The sequence below is a fragment of the Protopterus annectens genome, chromosome 16.part0, assembly GCF_019279795.1.
Source record: "Protopterus annectens isolate FY-2018-M chromosome 16.part0, PAN1.0, whole genome shotgun sequence".
Lineage (NCBI taxonomy): Eukaryota > Metazoa > Chordata > Ceratodontiformes > Protopteridae > Protopterus > Protopterus annectens.
This window is the reverse complement of record NC_056750.1, coordinates 284,501,255-284,520,503: the sequence shown is the minus strand read 5'-3', so window position 1 is coordinate 284,520,503 and position 19,249 is coordinate 284,501,255. Positions and strand designations below refer to the sequence as shown.

At 43.9% G+C, this 19,249-nt stretch overlaps 1 protein-coding gene across 2 annotated transcripts in view; it reads left to right on the top strand.

Moving 5' to 3' along the window:
- Positions 1–19,249, top strand: part of OXA1L (OXA1L mitochondrial inner membrane protein) — a 634,732-nt gene that overhangs the window by 122,555 nt on the left and 492,928 nt on the right. For both annotated transcript variants that reach the window (XM_044058379.1, XM_044058378.1), the window contains one exon: positions 2,468–2,702. In XM_044058379.1, coding sequence (XP_043914314.1) covers positions 2,468–2,702 — 235 coding nt within the window. The remainder of the gene's footprint in view (positions 1–2,467; positions 2,703–19,249) is intronic.

The window sequence follows — 19,249 nt, the reverse complement described above, 5'->3', positions numbered from 1 at the left end:
CAAACAGTTCCTGAGAGGGCCAAACAACTTAAGGCCGCCAAGGAGAGCACCCACCCCTGCTTGGGACCTTAACTTTGTACTGGAAAAGCTCACACTTCCCCCCTTTGAAACTGCAGCATCAGCAGAGTTAAAATTCTTCTCTTGGAAAACAGCCTTGCTTCTGGCCATCACTTCAGCTAGAAGAGTGTCTGAGCTACATGCACTTTTGGTTGTGGAAGCCTTCATTATTTTCCATGCAGACAGGGTTTACCTCCGGACTTAACCCTTCCTTTATGCCTAAAGTGGTGTCCAGTGTGGCTCTCAACCAATCCATCCATTTGCCAACCTTCTTCCCTAATCCTCAAAATAAAGGGGAAAGGATCCTGTACTCCTTGGACGTGCACAGACAGCTCAGATTCTACCTTGATAGGACTAAGCCCTTCAGGAAATCTGACCAGTTACTAATCAGCTTTGCAACAGGAGCAGAGGGCAAGGCCATTGCAAAACAAACAATTTCCAAATGGATAGCACACTGCATTCATTTCTGCTACAAGCACCATAGGAAACCAACCCCTCAGGGAGTCGGAACACATTCCACTAGGGCAACTTCTACCTCTACAGCATTTCTCAGGGGAGTCCCTACCAGGGACATCCTGGAAGCTACTACTTGGAGTTCTGTACACACCTTCACCAAGCATTACCACCTGCCTATCTTTTCCAGATCCAGGGCAGGTTTTGCATCTGCAGTCCTGCAAGGCATACTAGCCAGTCCTAACTCTTCTTGACTGCCTCCACCCTTCTTTATCTTTGGGAATCTACCCAAGTTTGATGACTGCAACAGTGAAACATGAAGAACATAGTACAATTGTGTACACTAACAATAAATGTTGTTCGAGTGTATTCACTGTTGCAGTCCTGGTTTCTCTCCCTCCAGCCCCCTGGTTTCTCTCCCTCCAGCCCCCTGGTTTCTCTCTCTCTCTCCCCTCTCTCTGGCTGTTGCTCACCCCTTTCAGAGGTATTGGTATTTACTTTTTACTGGTGGTGTGTTCCTCACCATAACTTAGCTCCCTATTTGGGGGACTCCTGACATTTGGGGTAAGAAAAACTGATGTAGTGGCATCAGCTCCCTGTTTTTATACCCCTGACGACCTGATGTCAGTCCTGGAGCGGCAGCATCTGACACAGAAATACTAAGTCTTTGGTATCCGGGTCGACTGCGGGCTACCTGCAGGCAGATAACCCAAGTGTGATGACAGCAACAGTGAATACACTCGAACATCTACATTTATGGTAAGTGTACACAACTGTACTTTCAGGCAGCAGTGATATCTCTCATCGGTAGACTTGCTTTTTCACCCCATAGTCTTAGACTGAATTAATTTATTATGTATCACATGACATACTTTATAGTAAGTAAAATCTGTATTTTGTAATGAAGAAATGAAACATGTTTTTTGGGGGGGGGGTTAATTTCTGTTATTGCTCTTTTACGTCAACCCAATGTACTGTTTGGTTTACTACTCCTTTCTATTAGCACTGTTGGTTTCTTTTGATGTCCCTTGGTTTTTTGGTTCCCAGAAAATTTTGAATTCTTTGGAAAATTTTGTGTGGACTCCATTGCTTTACCCCCTTACATAAATAAGTACATGGTGGTGGGAACCTCACAGTCTCAACTGATTTAGAAGGTGATCCAACTAAAGCAGCTACTTTCCACTCCACTGAGGAAGGAGAAATGGCATCAGTCTCTCATTCCCTTCTACTGCCAGCCAGCACTTCAACTCCTGAACTGCTAGACAAGACTTTGGCAGGGCACCTGCCTGTACTACGGTGACAATCTGCCAGCGGCCAGACAGCTTTCAGTTTTGATGTGCGTATTTTGTGATGTAGAAATTCACTTACCAGAGGTCACAAACCAGACCTAAAAAGATGTTTTCACTTACTGGGTCTAAACCTTTTCTGCTGCAGAAGTAATGAGGGGAACATTGCATGTGGTCAAATTGCAGCTAATCAGAAAGTAACTGATTTTTTAGTTCACTGAATTGGCAGTTGCGCACACACACAGGCAAAATTGCTTTTGTACTGGAGAGTGTAAGGAGGTAGGTGTCTGTCTTTTTCTCCCATACTGTACAACTTTCTCCCATACTGTACAACTTTCAAGTTCTAGTAATTAAGCAACAGAAATATGGAGGTGGGCATGAGCATTACCCACCTCATTACATGACAAAAAAAATAACAGTAATTACAAATGCACCTGTTTTGTTTATGAGCTGTGATTCCGAGAGTCAGCAATTTGCCATAGATCCATAACCAAACTTTCATAATACAGTTGTATTAGTTTTTAGCAGCAAATATGTTGTATGCATTTAATTTTTAGATTAGAGTTCTTCAGGTTTGTTAGCTAAACAAAGGGCAATAATTTATAGCCGTAACATTGTTTATAACTTGTTGATATGTGAAGTAACCATAAGTCATTTTGATTCTCTTCTAGGTTCCATCACTTACAGAAGTAATATCACCTGTTACCCCTGCTTCGCCTGTCACAGAAGCTACAGTGCCACCTCTTAATCCTTCATTGTCGTTACCTGAAATAATGGGACCGGTACCAGAGATTAGCCTTACAGAACTGGGTCTTGGGGGATACACACCAGTGGGAATGGTTCAGAATTTCCTGGAGTTCTTGCATGTGGATCTTGGCATGCCTTGGTGGGGAGCTATTGTCGCAGGTAAAACTGATATGTTTGGTTGCAGTTTTGTAAATGTAATGGTCAGTGTTTCATCTCAGTGGTAGCAGATGTTGGATGTTTCTAATAAAACATAGTATGGTTTTTGTGTTTTACATTTTCTAATTCCGACTGACAGCTTTGATGAAAGTTCACAAATTCATAAGAACAGAATTGCTTCCCTTTTACAATAGTGGAGTGCATGTCCTACTTCTGTTTAAAGTAAATTCTTAAATCCACAATCTGTTGATTTCAGAATCTGTGGCCTTCACTTAGGAGCTAGCTTCCACCATAATATGATTTGTACACTATTTTCTAAAAATTTTGCAAGTATCTCTAAGAAGTAGTTAAGCTTCAGTGCAGCTTGTAGATTTTATTTATTTTTTTATATATTTATATTATATACGTATGTGTGTGTGTGTGTGTGTGTGTGTATATATATATATATATATATATATATATATATATATATATATATATATATATATATATAATGTGTGTGTGTATATATATATATATATATATGTATATATATATATATGTGTGTGTGTGTGTGTGTATACAGTGCAATGGAAAAGTATTTGCCCCCTTTCTGATTTCTTATTTCTTTGCATGTTTGTCACATGTAAATGTTTCAGATCATCAAACAAATGTAAATATTAGACAAAGATAACCCAAGTAAACACCAAAAGCAGTTTTTAAGTGATGATTTTATTTATTAAGGGGAAAAAAATATCCAAACCTACATGGTCCTATGTGAAAAAGTAATTGCCCCCCTTGTTAAATCATGAAGTAACTGTGGTTAATCACATTTTTGGGAAAGTTGAGTTCAATTTCACTAGGCACACCCAGACCTGATTACTGCCAGACCTGTTGAATCAAGAGATCACTTAAACAGAACCTGTCAGACAAAGTGAAGTAGGCCAAAATATCCCATAAAGGAAGACATCATGCCGCGATCTAAAGAAATTCCGGAACAGATGAGAAACAAAGTAATTGACATCTATCAGTCTGGAAAAGGTTGCAAAGCCATTTCTAAAGCTTTGGGACTCCAGCGAACCACGGTGAGAGCCATTATCCACAAATGGAGAAAAACATGGAGCAGTGGTGAACCTTCCCAGGAGTGGCCGGCCTACAGAAATTATCCCAAGAGTGCAGCGACAACTCATCCAAGAGGTCACAAAAGAACCCAGAGCAACATCTAGAGAACTGCAGGCCTCCCTTGCCTCAGTTAAGGTCAGTGTTCATGACTCAACCATAAGAAAGAGACTGGACAAAAATGGCATGCATGGCAGAGTTCCAAGGTGAAAACCACTGCTGACCAAAAAGAACATAAAGGCTCATCTCACATTTGCCAAAAAACATCTTGATGATACCCTAGACTTTTAGGAAAATATTCTGTGGACTGACTAAACAAAAGTTGAACTTTTTGGGAGATGTGCGCCCCTTTACATCTAGGCTAAAAGTAATGCACCATTTCAGAAAAAGAACATCATGCCAAAAGTCAAACATGGTGGTGTTAGTGTGATGCTCTGGGGCTGTTTTGCTGCTTCTGGACCTGGACGACTTGGTGTGATTGATTGGAACCATGAATTCTGCTCTCTACCAAACAATTCTGAAGGAGAATGTCCAGCCATCAGTTTGTGACCTCAAGCTGAAGCGCACTTGGGTTTTGCAGCAGGACAGTGATCTAAAATACACCAGCAAGTCCCCCTCTGAATGGCTTAAAAAAACAAAATGAAGGTTTTGGAGTGGCCTAGTCAAAGTCCAGACTTGAATCCAATTGAGATGCTGTGGCATGACCTTAAAAAGGCGGTTTATGTTTAGAAACCCTCCAATATGGCTGAATTAAAACAATTCTGCAAAGAAGAGTGGGACAAAATTCCTCAACAGCGGTGTGAAAGACTCCTTGCCAGTTATCATAAACACTTGATTGCAGTTGTTGCCGCTAAGGGTGGCACAACCAGTTGTTAGGTTTAGGGGGCAATTACTTTTTCACTTAGGACCATGTAGATTTGGATAGTTTTTTTCCTTAATAAATAAAATCATCACTTAAAAAACTTCATTTTGTTTTTACTTTGGGTATCTTTGTCTAATATTTAAATTTGTTTGATGATCTAAAACATTTAAGTGTGACAAACGTGCAAAGAAATAAGAAATCAGGAAGGGGGCAAATTCTTCTTCATTGCACTGTGTGTGTGTGTGTGTGTGTGTGTGTGTGTGTGTGTGTGTGTGTGTGTGTGTGTGTGTGTGTGTGTGTGTGTGTGTGTATATTTGTTTTACATTTGTTATCTGGGAAATTCCGACTGGACTAGGTCCATTTACAGCGGAAGCCTGGGGAAAAAAGCTCCACATTGTTAAGCAAGAGAAAAATATTTTTATGCAGAGTGGTTCAACTTAAACAAGAGAGAAATATATTTTTATACAGTGCAGTACAACAAACATGTACATTATACAACACAACAATCAGATATTCACATTAAAAATGCAAGCAGACGACATTTTTCAGCAGTCAGAGAAGTTACAAAAAGTAGTGCTTAGGAGTTACTTACAGGCTCTGCTAATTACAATTCTTCATTGCACTGTGTGTGACTAGCATGGTATTGTTGAATGGGTTTTAGTCCCATAGAGGATTACATTGACTAACTTGGTATTGGTGAATGGCTATGAGGAGAAAAAGGTAGGAAAGTTTAAGTAATACAAGGACATAGCCAGGTATTCATCAGATGTGATTTGAGGGAGTTTTTGAAATGTGAGGTGGTGGAGGCAGTGGTCAGCAAAGGTGGAAGGCAATTCCAGTTTCTGGCAATGGTGTGGGAATATAGCGCTTTTCCTGCAGTATTGTTTGCTGTAGTGATACACAGTAGAAATTTTGTCACTAGATCGGAGAGGGGGATTTGCTGTCTAGTGGGTAAGTAGTTGGGTTAGTGATGGAGTTTTATCAGGGTATTTAAGAATATTGTAGGCAGTGACTAGCTGGTGGAAATTAAGTAGTTGTAGTTCTAGGCAATTTAGGTCCCTTAGAGCAACACAGTGATGTGTTCTGAAGGTGTGTTTAGCAAACTTGGTGATCTTATTGTAACATGATTCTGGTTTGTCTAGATCTATTTTTCTGATGTGGATGAAAATTAGAACTACATACATTAGTGTGGACAATAGGTGAGTCTGTGCTAGGGTGACTCTTGCTTGGTCTGAGAGAGTTTTTGTGCCTATATAGTGAGCCCATTTTCTTGTGAACCTTTTTAATGGTTTGTGAGATGTGGACAATATGTGAGTCTGTGCTAGGGTGACTCTTGCTTAGTCTGAGAGAGTTTTTGTGCCTATATAGTGTGCCCATTTTTTTGTGAACCTTTTTGATGGTTTGTGAGATAGGGACATTGAAGTGAAGATTATTGTCAATTTCAATGCCGAGCAGTTTGGTATGATCAGAAAGGGACATGGTAGTGCCGTTTTTAGAGGTGATAGAGAAGGAGAGGGGAGCATTTTTTGATTTGTTATGGGGTAAATAATAATTGTCTTATTGGGGTTTAGGGATTAGTTGGATATCAAAAATTCTTTTTTCTACAGAGTTAAAGGTTTCCTGGGTGAGTTGTTTCAGAATGGCTGGAGATGGGTCTGTGCAGATTAGTCGAATCATCTGCATATTGAATAAGTGTGGCATGCTGTGTTGAGTTATGTAGATTATTGGTGAATATAGAAAAGAGAAATGGGCCCAGTATTGAGCCTTGTGGGACACCTGTAGTGGTAGGAAGTTGAGGGGACAGTACACCTTGCCACTGGACAAATTGTTGCCTGTCAGGTAGTTTCTGAACCAGGCTATAGTAGATGGAGCAAAGGATAGCGTGGCTAGAGAATCTAACAGAATGGTGTGTAAGACCATGTCAAATGCTTTGGAGAGATCAAAAAAAATGGCAGATGTAAAGTTACTGTTGTTCCTGTGTTTAACTATGTCAGCGAAAGAGAGAAGAGCAGTGGTTGTGCTATGATGTGGGCAGAAGCCATGTTGTGTGGTGGACAGGAGTTGGTGTGTTCAGGAATTTCATGATTTGGAAGTGGATACACTTCTCTAGAAGTTTAGAAGTGGGGATAGAATGATGATGGGTTGGTAGTTTGAAAAAGCTTAAGAGTTCCTGCCTTTATGAAGAGGAATGGTATATGAAACTTTCCAGAGGTCTGGGATATGGGATTCCTGTATGGAGCGGTTGATAAGGGTGGAGACAGGGTAAGATATAGATTCAGCAGTCATTTTTAGGAAGTTAGCAGGTAAGTTATCGGCTGTAAGGATGGTGGGTTGGGTTCAGGTAATATTGTGAAGTTGGTTGGAGTGTGAAAACCAAAATCATATTTGTATCAAGTCTTGTTTGATACAATATAAAGAAATGTTACAGAGTGATTTAGAGTGAGATCAGAGGATAGTGAGTTTTTCTCCTTTTCTCTTCCATTTCATGCTTTGTGTTTGTATAAAGTTGTAGGGGTGTTGATGGTGGTGGAAGGCTTTCCAACCTGCAAAAACATTGGATGTTATGTTGTCCCATCTCGCCTTCATTCTTGCTGGTTGGATTCAGAACCGAGCATCGGTTCCGACTCGGCCTATTACTAAAGCTCGAGAGCTTCCACTGGCTTGAGGCTATACCATCCCATCATGCTTAGGGGATATTACCCAGATCTCATTTGCCACTAAACTAGATCAGGTGCTTCTCACTAGGCTCAGGCTAAGTGAAAATAATTTTTCTATATTCTGTCTTTTTCAGTAATATGTTTGGATAAACATTATTGTTGTAGTTATTTACTGTGTTTTTGGTTTCACTTGTACGAAATTACTAGATTCGCTTGATGCTATTTGTTTCTGGTTGGCAGTCGCTTTTGTCAGGCCTATATCTCCCTGTCCCGGTTCTCTAAAAGCTTTTTCTGATCTTTAACGAACCCGTTTAAGTTAGAGGGTTCGTCCTTTCTTTCCTAGCCCGTTTAAATTAGAGGGCTCCCCTTTCCTACATCCTTTCCCTATTTAAAGAGGTTTTGTCGTTTAAATTAGACGTCTCCTCTGGCTACTATAGATATATATATATATATATATATATATATATATATATATATATATATATATATATATATAGATATATAGATATATATATTTTTTCCCTTTATAATCTCGAAATACTGAAATCTTGAATTCCAGTATCTCGAGACCATAAAGGTGAATTTTTTAAAATGCCGAAAGTACATATTCGAATTCGCGGTTATGGCTTTACACTACGGTACGTGCGGTGGTTTGTTTAGATGGTGTCATGTGTGGATTTAGGTATAATTTAAGGTGAATGAGTGTTTTGAAGGGTTTTGGGTGGGAGTTTGTATGTGAGTGTATTTGTAAGTTGTACGTGTGTGTTAGGGTAGGCTGGTGAAAGTATGAGTGTGTAAGTGTTGGGTGTGTGTGTGTGTGTGTGTGTGTGTGTGTGTGAGATTGTGGAATGTCTGGGTGTGAGTTTGCTGTCATTCCTGTTTATGCGATCTTGGAGTTAGTATATATAAGTTAGGGGGGTGTGAGGGGAGCTTGCCCTCCTGCTTATATGTAGTGTGTGTGTGTATGTGTGTGTGTATATATAGTGTGGATAGGGTAGTGTGTGTATGTTCGATATTTTGTATTTCACGGTTTTGGGTTTCGGAATTTTGAATGTTTGCTTTTATGGTCTCTGGATACTGAAATTCAAGATTTCAATATTTTGAGATTAAAAAGTGTATGTATGTGTGTGTGTGTGTGTGTGTGTGTGTGTGTGTGTGTGTATATATATATATATATATATATATATATATATATATATATATATATATATATGTTTTTTTTTCTGTTAGTGTGGTGTGTTTAATAGTTAGATAGTTTTTATAGTTAATCTAGTTCCTGGGCAGTTTTTTATTGGTATTGTTATTTTTCCACTACGTCCAAGGAAGGAAAAGAAGTGAAGCAATTGGGCTTCAAGAAATGTGACTCCCATTCACAAAAAAATGTCATTGACCGATGGGCACACTAGTTGTGTCTACTGTTTAGGTGCAGTTCACCTTCAAGACTCATGCTCCATTTGTCAGGGCTTTAGTTCCAGGGTCCTGCAGGAATGCAAAAACAAGCAGATAGTCAGGGAATTGCTTAAAGTTCCCTTTTCTGAGGCACTAGAAGGGAACCAGATTTCCTCCAAATCTTCTCAATCCTCAAAATCAGATAAATCTATTAAAAGAGCATCTTCTTCAGCTCCTACTTCTGAGCCGGTGAAGAAGATAGTAAAAGACATGACTTCGGACCCGAAGGCTTTCGGGCCAGAGAAGACAACTCCTTCAGTTCCATCAATTTCTTCGGAATAGACTAGGAGTTATAAATGGAGCCAGTCCCCAACCTTGGAGCCGGTCTCAGTTCCATAGTCACCTATTTTGCAGTTGGTGGCTGGAAGTGTCAAGTCCTCGATCCCGTCTTCCCGTTCCTCCAGGAGTCTGTCGGACGATGATGTGGAGCGGGTGGTCAGGAGGTTGCTTTGGACTCCTGCTCTGGCCAAGATCCTTTAGAGTCCAGCCCAAAAGGAACTTTAACCAACAGTTGCCACTGCCCCTTCTTCTGTTCCTCCTCTGACCCGAGTGGTTTTGGAGCCGGAGTGCTTGGATGTGTTTGTGGTGGAACCATCAAGTCCTAGACCTACCCCAGTTTTTTCGGTCCCAACTTCCGCTCTGACCTCTTTGGTGCCATATTCGGTAGAAGGTTCTGAGAGCCAATGCTCCCCTGTCGGGTCCGGGAGGAGAGTTTAATCTGACCTTTGTCGGATCCGAATCTGCCTCTTGGGGCATCGGCATGGGTGAGCTCGGTGCCTATGTCTGCCTCAGAGCCCACCTCCTTAATACAGGAGAAGTCTCCTGGCTCATCGGAGCCGGAGGCTCCCTAGGACCTGGGTCATGGTGCCTTTGAGGTCATGAGGAGTGTGCTGTCACCCCAGACAGCTCCACTCTCTGATCCAAGCACTCTTCCCCCAAAAGTGCTGGTGTGTGCCTCTGTCCCATCCCTCCACCCCAGGCATAGAGAACCAATGCCCCAGGATGCCCCACTGGGTGAGTCGCTCTCTTCTGAAGCCTCCCCAGAGGACCCCTCCATAGGGGTCCCTCGGAAGAGAACATGTAAGAAGAAACATCTAGACTCCCCTAAGGGGTCTGTTACTTCAGATACGGACTTAGATGATTCAGAAGGGTCCCCACGGTCACTCTTTGAAGATGTCTCTTTCTCAGACATCCTTGAGAGCCTGAAGCAGAGAGGTGGCAGGAAGACTCTTGCCCCTTCTGAGGATGAGTCCATATACCTAGAGGCATTACGTTCTCGACCCTCCACCTCTTGGGTGTTTCTGCCCTTCGTCCAGCTCCTCAACATTGTTAGTTGAAGGGCATGGGGCGCTCCAGTATCCGTGGCACCTGTTCCAAAGAGGCCCAACAAATTTATAACAGCACCATCTGACAAAGAGTTCTTAACTAAAGGTGTCCCAGTAGATGCTATGGTAGTGGCGGCAGCCCCCAAAAAGGAATTAGCTGAGACTTCATCTGTCCATCCGCCAAATAAGGAATCTCAAACGATGGACAGGTATGGGAAGCGTATGTTCTCATTAGCAGCCTTTACACTCAGGTCACTGAACTTTTAGGCCCATTTTACCAGACTTCTGAGGGATCTCCTAAAAGAGCTAGGCGATACCCTCCAAGGTTCCACAGCTGAAGGGGTTCTGGACAAGGTGACCGCCCAGCTTGCTACCTTAAATTCAGTATTCATCTCCTCTATGCGGCTCATTTCATATGCAACTGATGGTGCGAGAAGGGCAGCTGGTGCAGGAATCGGTCTGAAGAGGCATTCCTGGATGCGCCTTTGCGAGTTTGCTGAGCCCTTCAAGTCTTCCTTCATTAACACGCCTTTTGACAGCTCGTACTTGTTCGGGCCAAAAGTTAGAGAGACTGACCAGGTGCGAACAAGAAGGCAAAACTCTGTCTGCCATGGGAGTACATTTTTCTCTCCCTACCAGGCCTTATCCCATAGGCCAGAAGGGCGGTAAAATGTGGTTCCATAAATCCCAAAGAGCTTCACCAGATGCACGTGGTGAATTTTCCCCCAGGGGCAGAGGAGGAATTAACAATGGAAGACTCTGATCTCGCAGCAGAGGGGGTCCACAAAATTAGGGTGACAAAGATACGTTCTCTGCCAGACCCTTCCAGTGCTCCTGAAAGGAGGCCCACCTGTCCACCTCTGGAAGCAGTTGGGGGCAGACTCACTGTACCCAGAAACCTGGCTAAACACTACTCGAGACAAATGGATACAGTCAATAATATCCATGGGTTACAATATACCCTTCTCCACCCCACCCCCACAATCAAGATCAGTCCCAGATATTCCATCCTGTCAAAGGGATCAAGCAACCATAGAGACACAAAGGTTGCTAAGAAAAAGAGCCATCCAAGAACTCCCTGCAGATCAAATTGGATCCGGAACTTACTCAAAGTTATTTTTAGTTCCAAAGAAAATGGGGGACTGCAGACCCTTCTTGGATCTCAGCAGATTGAACAAGTCCATAAAAAATCAAAGTTCCGGATGGTGACACTGCAGTTGATACTCCCTTTTGTGGGAAAAGACAATTGGATGTGCTCAGTTGATCTTCAGGATGTGTACTACCACATAAAAATTGACAGGCGATCCAGGAGATATCAATGCTTCTGGCTGGGAGCCAGTCATTACCAATTCCAAGCTCTGCCCTTTGGTCTCACTACAGCCCCCCGAGTGTTTACCAAATGCATGGCAGTAGTCACGGGTCTCGTGAAGCATCTAGGATTCTGAGTCTTTCCATACTTGGACAACTGGCTCCTGACCGCCACCACCGAGCATCTACTAACCCGAGCAAGAGACACCACCATTCATCTATGCTCAGAACTGGGCATTACCATAAATTTGGAAAAGTTTGCCTTGTCATCACAGCATGTTACATTCATAGGAGCAGACTTAAACGCAAAAGACATGGTAGCAAAACTGCCTCACGACAGGGTGCAGACATTGCACCATCAAGTGTCCATCTTGAGAAGGTACAGGCAAAGTTCATTCTGAAGGTCTTGGGCACTGTGGCAGCTGCTATAACATTAGTACCTCTGGCACACCTACATATGAGAGTCCTACAGTGGCCTATCTTCGCTCAGTGGTCCATGCTGCAGTTACCCATTACAGACTCCTGCAAGAAAGACCTACGCTGGTGGCTTTGATCCACGCAGGTAACTTTAGGCAGGCCATTCACTTTCCCTCAACCAGTAGCCATAGTGACCACGGATGCTTCCCCAAAAGGGTGGGGGGGGACATTATCTGGGAAAAACCGTCCAAGGAACTTAGCAGGAACACGAGTACCACTTTCTCATCAGTGTCCTAGAGATGACAATGGTGCTTCTAGCATTGCAGGCATTCCAGAGCTCTCTTCCACCAGGTACGATTGCAATACAGCCAGACAATATGTCGGTAGTGCGGTATATCAACAAACAAGTCCGAACCAGATCCTACCCCCTGTGTCGAGAGGCTCAGAGTATGGCAATGGGCAGTCTCTTCTCAACGTTTTCTGATTGCAACGCATATCCCGGGGAAATCAAAAGTGATAGCAGACAAATTGAGCAGAGCAATTCTAATGCCTCACGAGTGGTCCCTAAAAAAAAATTGCAAACCAGGTTTTTCGCAAGTGGGGCCAGCCTTGCTGCAACCTCTTCGCCATGTCCATGAACACCTAATGCAGCAGCTACCTTGCCCTAATTCCCCCTCCGGGGGAGTCACTAAGATATACACTTGTTCACGATTGGTCCTCTCGACTTCTTTATGCCTTTCCTCCGTTTCCATTAATCCCCAAAATTCTACAGAAAGCCAAATCATTGAGTTGCAGGTTAATACTCATTGCTCCATACTGGCCTCGTCAAATCTGGTTTCCTTTCCTATGGCCCCATCTCCAAGCAGAGCCGTGGATTCTGGACCTGGTACCAGATCTTCTGACTCATCAGTCAGGAATGCTCCATCCCTTGATCCAAACCCTCAAACTGACAGCTTGGCTGCTCCACTTCCAGTCTTAGCCAGGCTTCCAGACATATCCCTCGCAGTAAGACACATTCTAGTTTCATCTCATAAGTCAGCAACTAGCTAGCTTTATGCTAGCAAATGGAGAAAGTTTTCTTGTTGGGCTTCCAAGAATCACATAGATCCCTTCACAGACCCCGTAAGCACAATTTTAGATTTCTTAGCAGAAATTTTTAATCAAGATGCAGCAGCAGCTACCATACGAGTACAATTAGCCACCATATCTACCACATAGGAGACATGGGATCAAAAATAATGTCTCACAGATTGTGCAAAGCCTTCCTGAGAGGTACATTTTTACTAAGGCCTCCAATACGGGAACCACCACCTCCTTGGGATCTCAATTTGGTACGGACTACCCTGATTCTCCCACCATATGAACCAGCTTCCTCTTGCCAACTAAAATTTCTAAACTGGAAAACAGTGTTTTTGATAGCCATTACTTCAGCTAGGAGGGTTTCAGAACTTCAAGCTCTGTCCATACGCCCTCCCTATTTAGTTTTTCACAAAGACAGTCTCTCTCTTAGAACAAATCCTCCTTTCCTTCCTAAGGTATGCTCTGAGACCAATTTGAATCGGTCCATTGACCTGCCTGTCTTCTTTCCAAACTATGGCAACAAGGCAGAATATAAGCTTCACCAATTGGATGTCCGCAGGCATTTACACTTTTACTTGCATAGAACAAAGTAATTTAGAAAATCTGACCAGTTATTCATCTCCTTCTCAGACAACAAAAAAGGTGCACCAATAAGTTACCTTGTCAAAATGGCTTATGGACACTATTACTTACGCATATAACTCTCAGCAAAAACAACTGCCAGGAAAGATTAGAGGTCACTCAACAAGAGCTATGCCAACTTCGAGTCCATAGGTAATTGGGCCTGAAAAGCAGTCGGTCAGTGCTGCAGCCACGTGGGTCAAACCTACCTTTATCACTCATTACAAAGTAGATGTGGCCTCCCGGAACAGGGCTTCCTTTGGTTCCACTGTTCTGAAGAGTTTATTCCCTTGAGCCACCCAAGAAAGAAGGTGCTGGGGACGCTGCTTCAACCAATTCAACAATGGATGGGACAACATAACATTAAGAAGTTATGTACTCACCGTAACGTTCCATGTTTGTTGTCCATAATCTTCCCTTCATTCTTGTGTCCCACCCTCCTTCCCCCAACCTTTGCTCCTGGAGGATCGAGAGGAAATTTTATTGGTTGTGAATTGGTTCTCTGCTTCACTTGTCTCATGAGACTTGGACTAATAACTTTTACCATTGGGTGTTGTATACATTTTCAAAATATGTTAGTAGTCTGCAAACAAGATCTGGGTTATCTCCCCTAAGCATGATAGGATATAGGGTATAGCCTCGAACCAGTGGAAGCTCTCGAGCTTTAGTAATAGGCCGGGTCGGAACCAATGCTCTGTTCCAAACCCAACCAGCAAGAATGAAGGCAAGATTATGGACAACAAGCATGGAACGTTATGGGGAGTACATAATTTCTTATTTTGCTTTCGTAGTGTAGCTTCCACTGTATTTCATTGTAGAAGTAATAGACTGTAGTTTTCCATTACACCACAAGGTGGAACTCCTTTTCAGGAATATAAAAGACAATTTCTAAAGTAAAAGAAGAGGCTGGAACACTAGCTGAAGGAGGGAAGGCTGAAACACATAGCTGAAATGAAAAAGGGCCTTGCAGCATAACTGGATTTCTTTTTCTAGTGCTTTGGGACATGGAAATGAAGTAGCAGATTGTCTCTCTCTTGCTGAAATCCTGGATGATGGTATTTTGTGGAATCAGGAGAGAAGTCTGAAATTAGAAGTTATGTCCTTACCATAACGTTCCATGTGGAGTGTTCATCTCGCCTTTGTTCTTACACCTGGGTTCGGAGCCGATCCTCGGCTCCGTGTCGGCAGCAAGCTCTGCATCGAGAAGAAGCTCGAGACCAACCTAACTCCCACAATCCCCCTCTGCCTTTACCTCAGATCTAGTTTGCAAGCAAACCAGAAGTCAACAGAGAGAGTAACACATTCATGCCAAAAACAACATAACTGAGAGAAACACCTATACATATATATATATATATATATATATATATATATATATATATACACATATATACACAACAACTGCGTAATGCAGAAGCAGGAGAAACCAAACCAGACACCAAACTGGACTTTCTTCCTGAGGGTGGGAGGAATGTAAGAACAAAGATGAACACTCCACATGGAACGTTATGGTAAGGACATAACTTCTAAATGTGAGAGTGTTCAATCTCGCTTCTTACACCTCGGTAGCGTCCCTAGCTCCATGTTCCTGAGGAACTCACGGGAGAACGGTCTTGAGCACAGTGGAACCAAAGGTTGCCCTGTCCCTAGAAACCCTGTCTACCTTGTAATGAGAAATGAATGTATGTGGTTTAGACCAAGTGGCAGCTGCACAAATAGTGTCTAATGGTAAGCTGCATGGGCCAGGGATGTAGATACTGGTCTTGTAGAGTGCCCCTTGGGTTTGACAGGTAAAGTTTGTTCCGAAGCAGCATAAACAAAGATAATGCAATCAGTTAGCCATTTGGAAAGGGTTCGTTTAGTAACTGCTATACCTTTCCTGCTGTCTGCAAAGGCTACAAAAAGTTGATCTGTTTTCCTGTGATCCTTTGTTCTATCCAGGTAAAATCTAAGTTGTCTATGAACATCCAACTTGTGTAACATATACTCCAACTTATTGGAGTGGTTTTTGAAAAAGGTAGGGAGCTCAGTGGATTGATTGATGTTATTAACGGAGCAAACATTTGGGAGAAAGGACGGATTAGTGCAAGAGATACTCTGTCAGAGTGAAAGATCAAATAAGGGTGTTTAATAGAAAGAGCCTGAAGCTCTGACACCCGTCTAGCGATGTAATGGCCACCAAAAGAGGGTCTTCCGACAAATACTTCAATGGGCAAGAAGAGGCTGGTTCAAACGGAGGTAGCATCAATTTAGATAATAAAGGTTCAGATTCCAAGGTGATGTAGGAGTTCTAACTGGTGGTCTAATATGGAAAGATCCTTTCAGAAAGGCCTTACAAAGTCTGTGAGCCATAATAGGAGCCCCACATTCTTCCACATGAAAGTTGGAAATGGCAGCCAATTGCACTCTCAAAGTGGCAGGAGCTCCTTGGTGGAACAATTCGGTTAAAAACTCCAAGATCTTATTTAAGGGAGCTATAACAGGGTCCAATTGCTGTGTATTTGCCCAGTAAACAAAACGCTTCCATTTACTAGTGTAAGTCTTTGTAGTGGAAGCTTTATGAGAAGCCACTAGTATATTCTGAACCGCAGGTGAAAGAAGATCAGACCTGGCTAAGTAGGGAAGCAGCCAAGCTGCTAGTTGGAGTGACAGTAGCGAGGGGTGGGGAGCCCCTGACGAGTGGGTCAGTAGATCCGCCCGGGTCCAGGATCCAGGGTTCCCGAATGCGTGTGCCAGAAGAAAGGGAAACCAGATTTGACGAGGCCAGAATGGGGCAATGAGGATAATCGTCCTTTGCAGGTTGTTGGCTTTCTGCAGAAACTTTACAATCAGGGGAAAGGGAGGAAAGGCACAGGAGACCCGGGGCCAATCGTGAACCAGAGCGTCCCTGGGGCCTTCCCTGAGGGGTAATAGGGCAAAATAGCTTCTGCATTTGGCGTTCATTGGAGACGCAAAAGATCAGAGGAAGGCTGGCCCCATTTGAAAAATCTCCTTCGAACTGACTGTTTGAGGGACCACTCGTGAGGCAACAGGATTGCTCTGCTCAATCTGTCGGCTATGACGTTGGATGACCCGGGATGTGCGTTGCAATCAGAAAGCGACCGTGGACTCCGCCCATTGCCAGATTCTCATGGCCTCTCTGCATAGCTGATAAGATTTGGTTCCCCCTTGTTTGTTTATGTACCAGACTACGGACATGTTGTCCATCTGAACTGCAATAGTCCCTAGAGGAAGAAGGGGAGCAAAGTGTTGCAACGCTAGAAACACTGCCCTCAACTCTAGAACATTGATGTGCAGATTGTACTCTAAATTGGTCCATTCGCCTTGGACTGTCTGTCCCTGAAAGATGCCCCCCCACCCTATCAGGGAAGCGTCCGTGGTCACCGTAGCTGTTGGCGTGGGTAGCACAAATGGTCTTCCGCTGGAAAGATTGTAAGTCCGGAGCCACCAGGCTAGGTGTGATTTGCATGTGTTTGTGATCAGAATTTCGTGTGTCAGAGGTAGCTGTTGGAACGACCATTGTGCAAACAGTAGCCATTGTAGAACTCTCATGTGCAGTCTTCCCAATGGTATCGCAATGAGAGAAGCTGCCATGAGACCCAAAACCTTCAGAACCAGTTTTGCTGGGGATTTTCTGGATGACAGTAGAAGAGATATGTGGCTTTGTAGTGAGGCTATCCTTTCTGGAGGAAGTCTTAGAATTAAACGATATCCAATTCTGCTCCTATGAATGAGATATGCTGTGATGGCTGTAGTAAAGATTTTTCGAAATTCACGGAAATTCGAGATGAACACAAAGCTGAAGTGTGTAATCCCTGGCTTGAATCAGTTGACGCTGGGTGGTGGCAGAAAGGAGCCAGTCGTCCAGATACGGAAACACCTGGAATCCCAGGCGTCTCAAGTGAGACACTACCACTGCCATGCATTTGGTGAAAACCCTGGGGGCTGAGGTCAGACCAAAGGGCAGGGCTCGAAACTGAAAGTGGCTGGCTCCCAGCCGGAAGCGCAAGTGATCCCTGGACACCCTGGCCATTTTGATGTGGTAGTATGCGTCCTTCAGATCTATTGAGCACATCCAGTCATCCTTCTGTAAAAATGGAAGGATCGATTGAAGCGTGACCATCCGGAACTTTTCTTTCTTGACGAAGGTATTGAGATTGCTTAGGTCCAGAATCGGCCTCCAGTCCCCTGTCTTTCTTGGAACTAAAAAGAACCTTGAGTAAGTTCCGAATCCTCTTTGGTCCGCTGGGACTGGTTGGATTACTCTTTTTTTCTAGCAGCTTTGAAATTTCTATAGCTGCAGGGTCTTGCAGATGGGGCGGCACATCTGGGAGTCTTTTCTTTGGAATTGGGGGCAATAGGAAGGGTATTCTGTAGCCTCTGGTAACAACGCTTTTTACCCAATTGTCTGATGTAAGATTTTGCCAGGCCTGAGGGTATAAAGCTGCGACCCCGACTGCCTCCAGAGCAGGATAGTCGGGCCTCCTCTCAGGAGTGCTGGAAAGGTTTCCCAGGGTTGTATCCCTGTCACCTTGGTTTTGCGGACCCTCTGCCGCCAGGGCGTCTTCCACCTCTGCCCCTCCTCTGCCTCTAGAGGGGCATCACCCTGTGTGCCTGGGAAAGAGCCTTGGGGTTTTGAAACCACATTTTCCACCACGTTGCCCTTTGGGGTACGGTCTGGATGGGGTGGAAAACGGACTCCGACAGCAGACAGAGTCTTTCCCTCTTGCTCACACCGGGTAAGGGTCTCCTTTACTTTGGGGCCAAAGAGAGTGGCACCATCAAATGGGGCGTTAGTAAAGGAAGACTTGAAGGCTTCCGCAAATGAACATAAGCGCATCCAGGATTGTCTACGAAGAGCAATCGCTGAAGCTGCTGCCCTACTCGATCCTTCTGCGTATGAGATCAGCCTCATGGACAAGTTTGCAATAGATGTAAGGGTATTGAGATGTGCTGTAACCTTTTCTGAAACAGCAGCATCTGTAGTACCCTGGAGGGTATCTCCCAACTCTTTGATTAGATCCCTCTGTAGCCGTGAAGTGGGTCAAATAGTTCAGGGATCGCATAGAAAAAGCCGCTGAACTAAAATGCTTCCCATACCTGTCCATAGTCCTAGAATCTCTGTTAGGCGGATGGACAGATGAGGAAGATTCAGACATCTCCTTTTCGTGGCCGCTGCCACCACCATAGCCCACTGGCACTCCCTTTGTCAGATCAGCCTTATCCTGAGGAGCAGTAATATATTTGTTAGGCTTTCTAGGGACTGGCTCCACCATGTCAGGTCTCCCACGCGAGCAATCAGCTCCATCAACTCATCAAGGGCGGAGTGACCCAGGAGGAGGAAGGGCGAGCACCAATGCCCTCAGCAAGACTGACTCATCCTCAGAAGGGGAGGGATTGCCAATCACCTCTCTGCTTTAGGATCTCCAGGATGTCAGAAAAAGAGACATCCTCTGAGGGTGACTTTGGGGACCCTTCTGACTCATCCAAGTCGGTGTCCGATGTCAATGATTCTTGTGGAGAATCTAAGTGTCTCCTCTTAGACAATCTTTTCCTCGGAACTTCCTCGGGGTATCCAAGAAGCCTCCGAGGAAGAGGGGCATCCTCCAGGGGTGGCTGAGACACAGGTGCTCGACGCTTAGATGTAGCCGTGGCAGAGGAGGATAACGGTCCTTTATGGGAAGGAGAGCTGTTTCTGCTGATGTGGTTGTCTGGGTAGACAACACCTTCCTC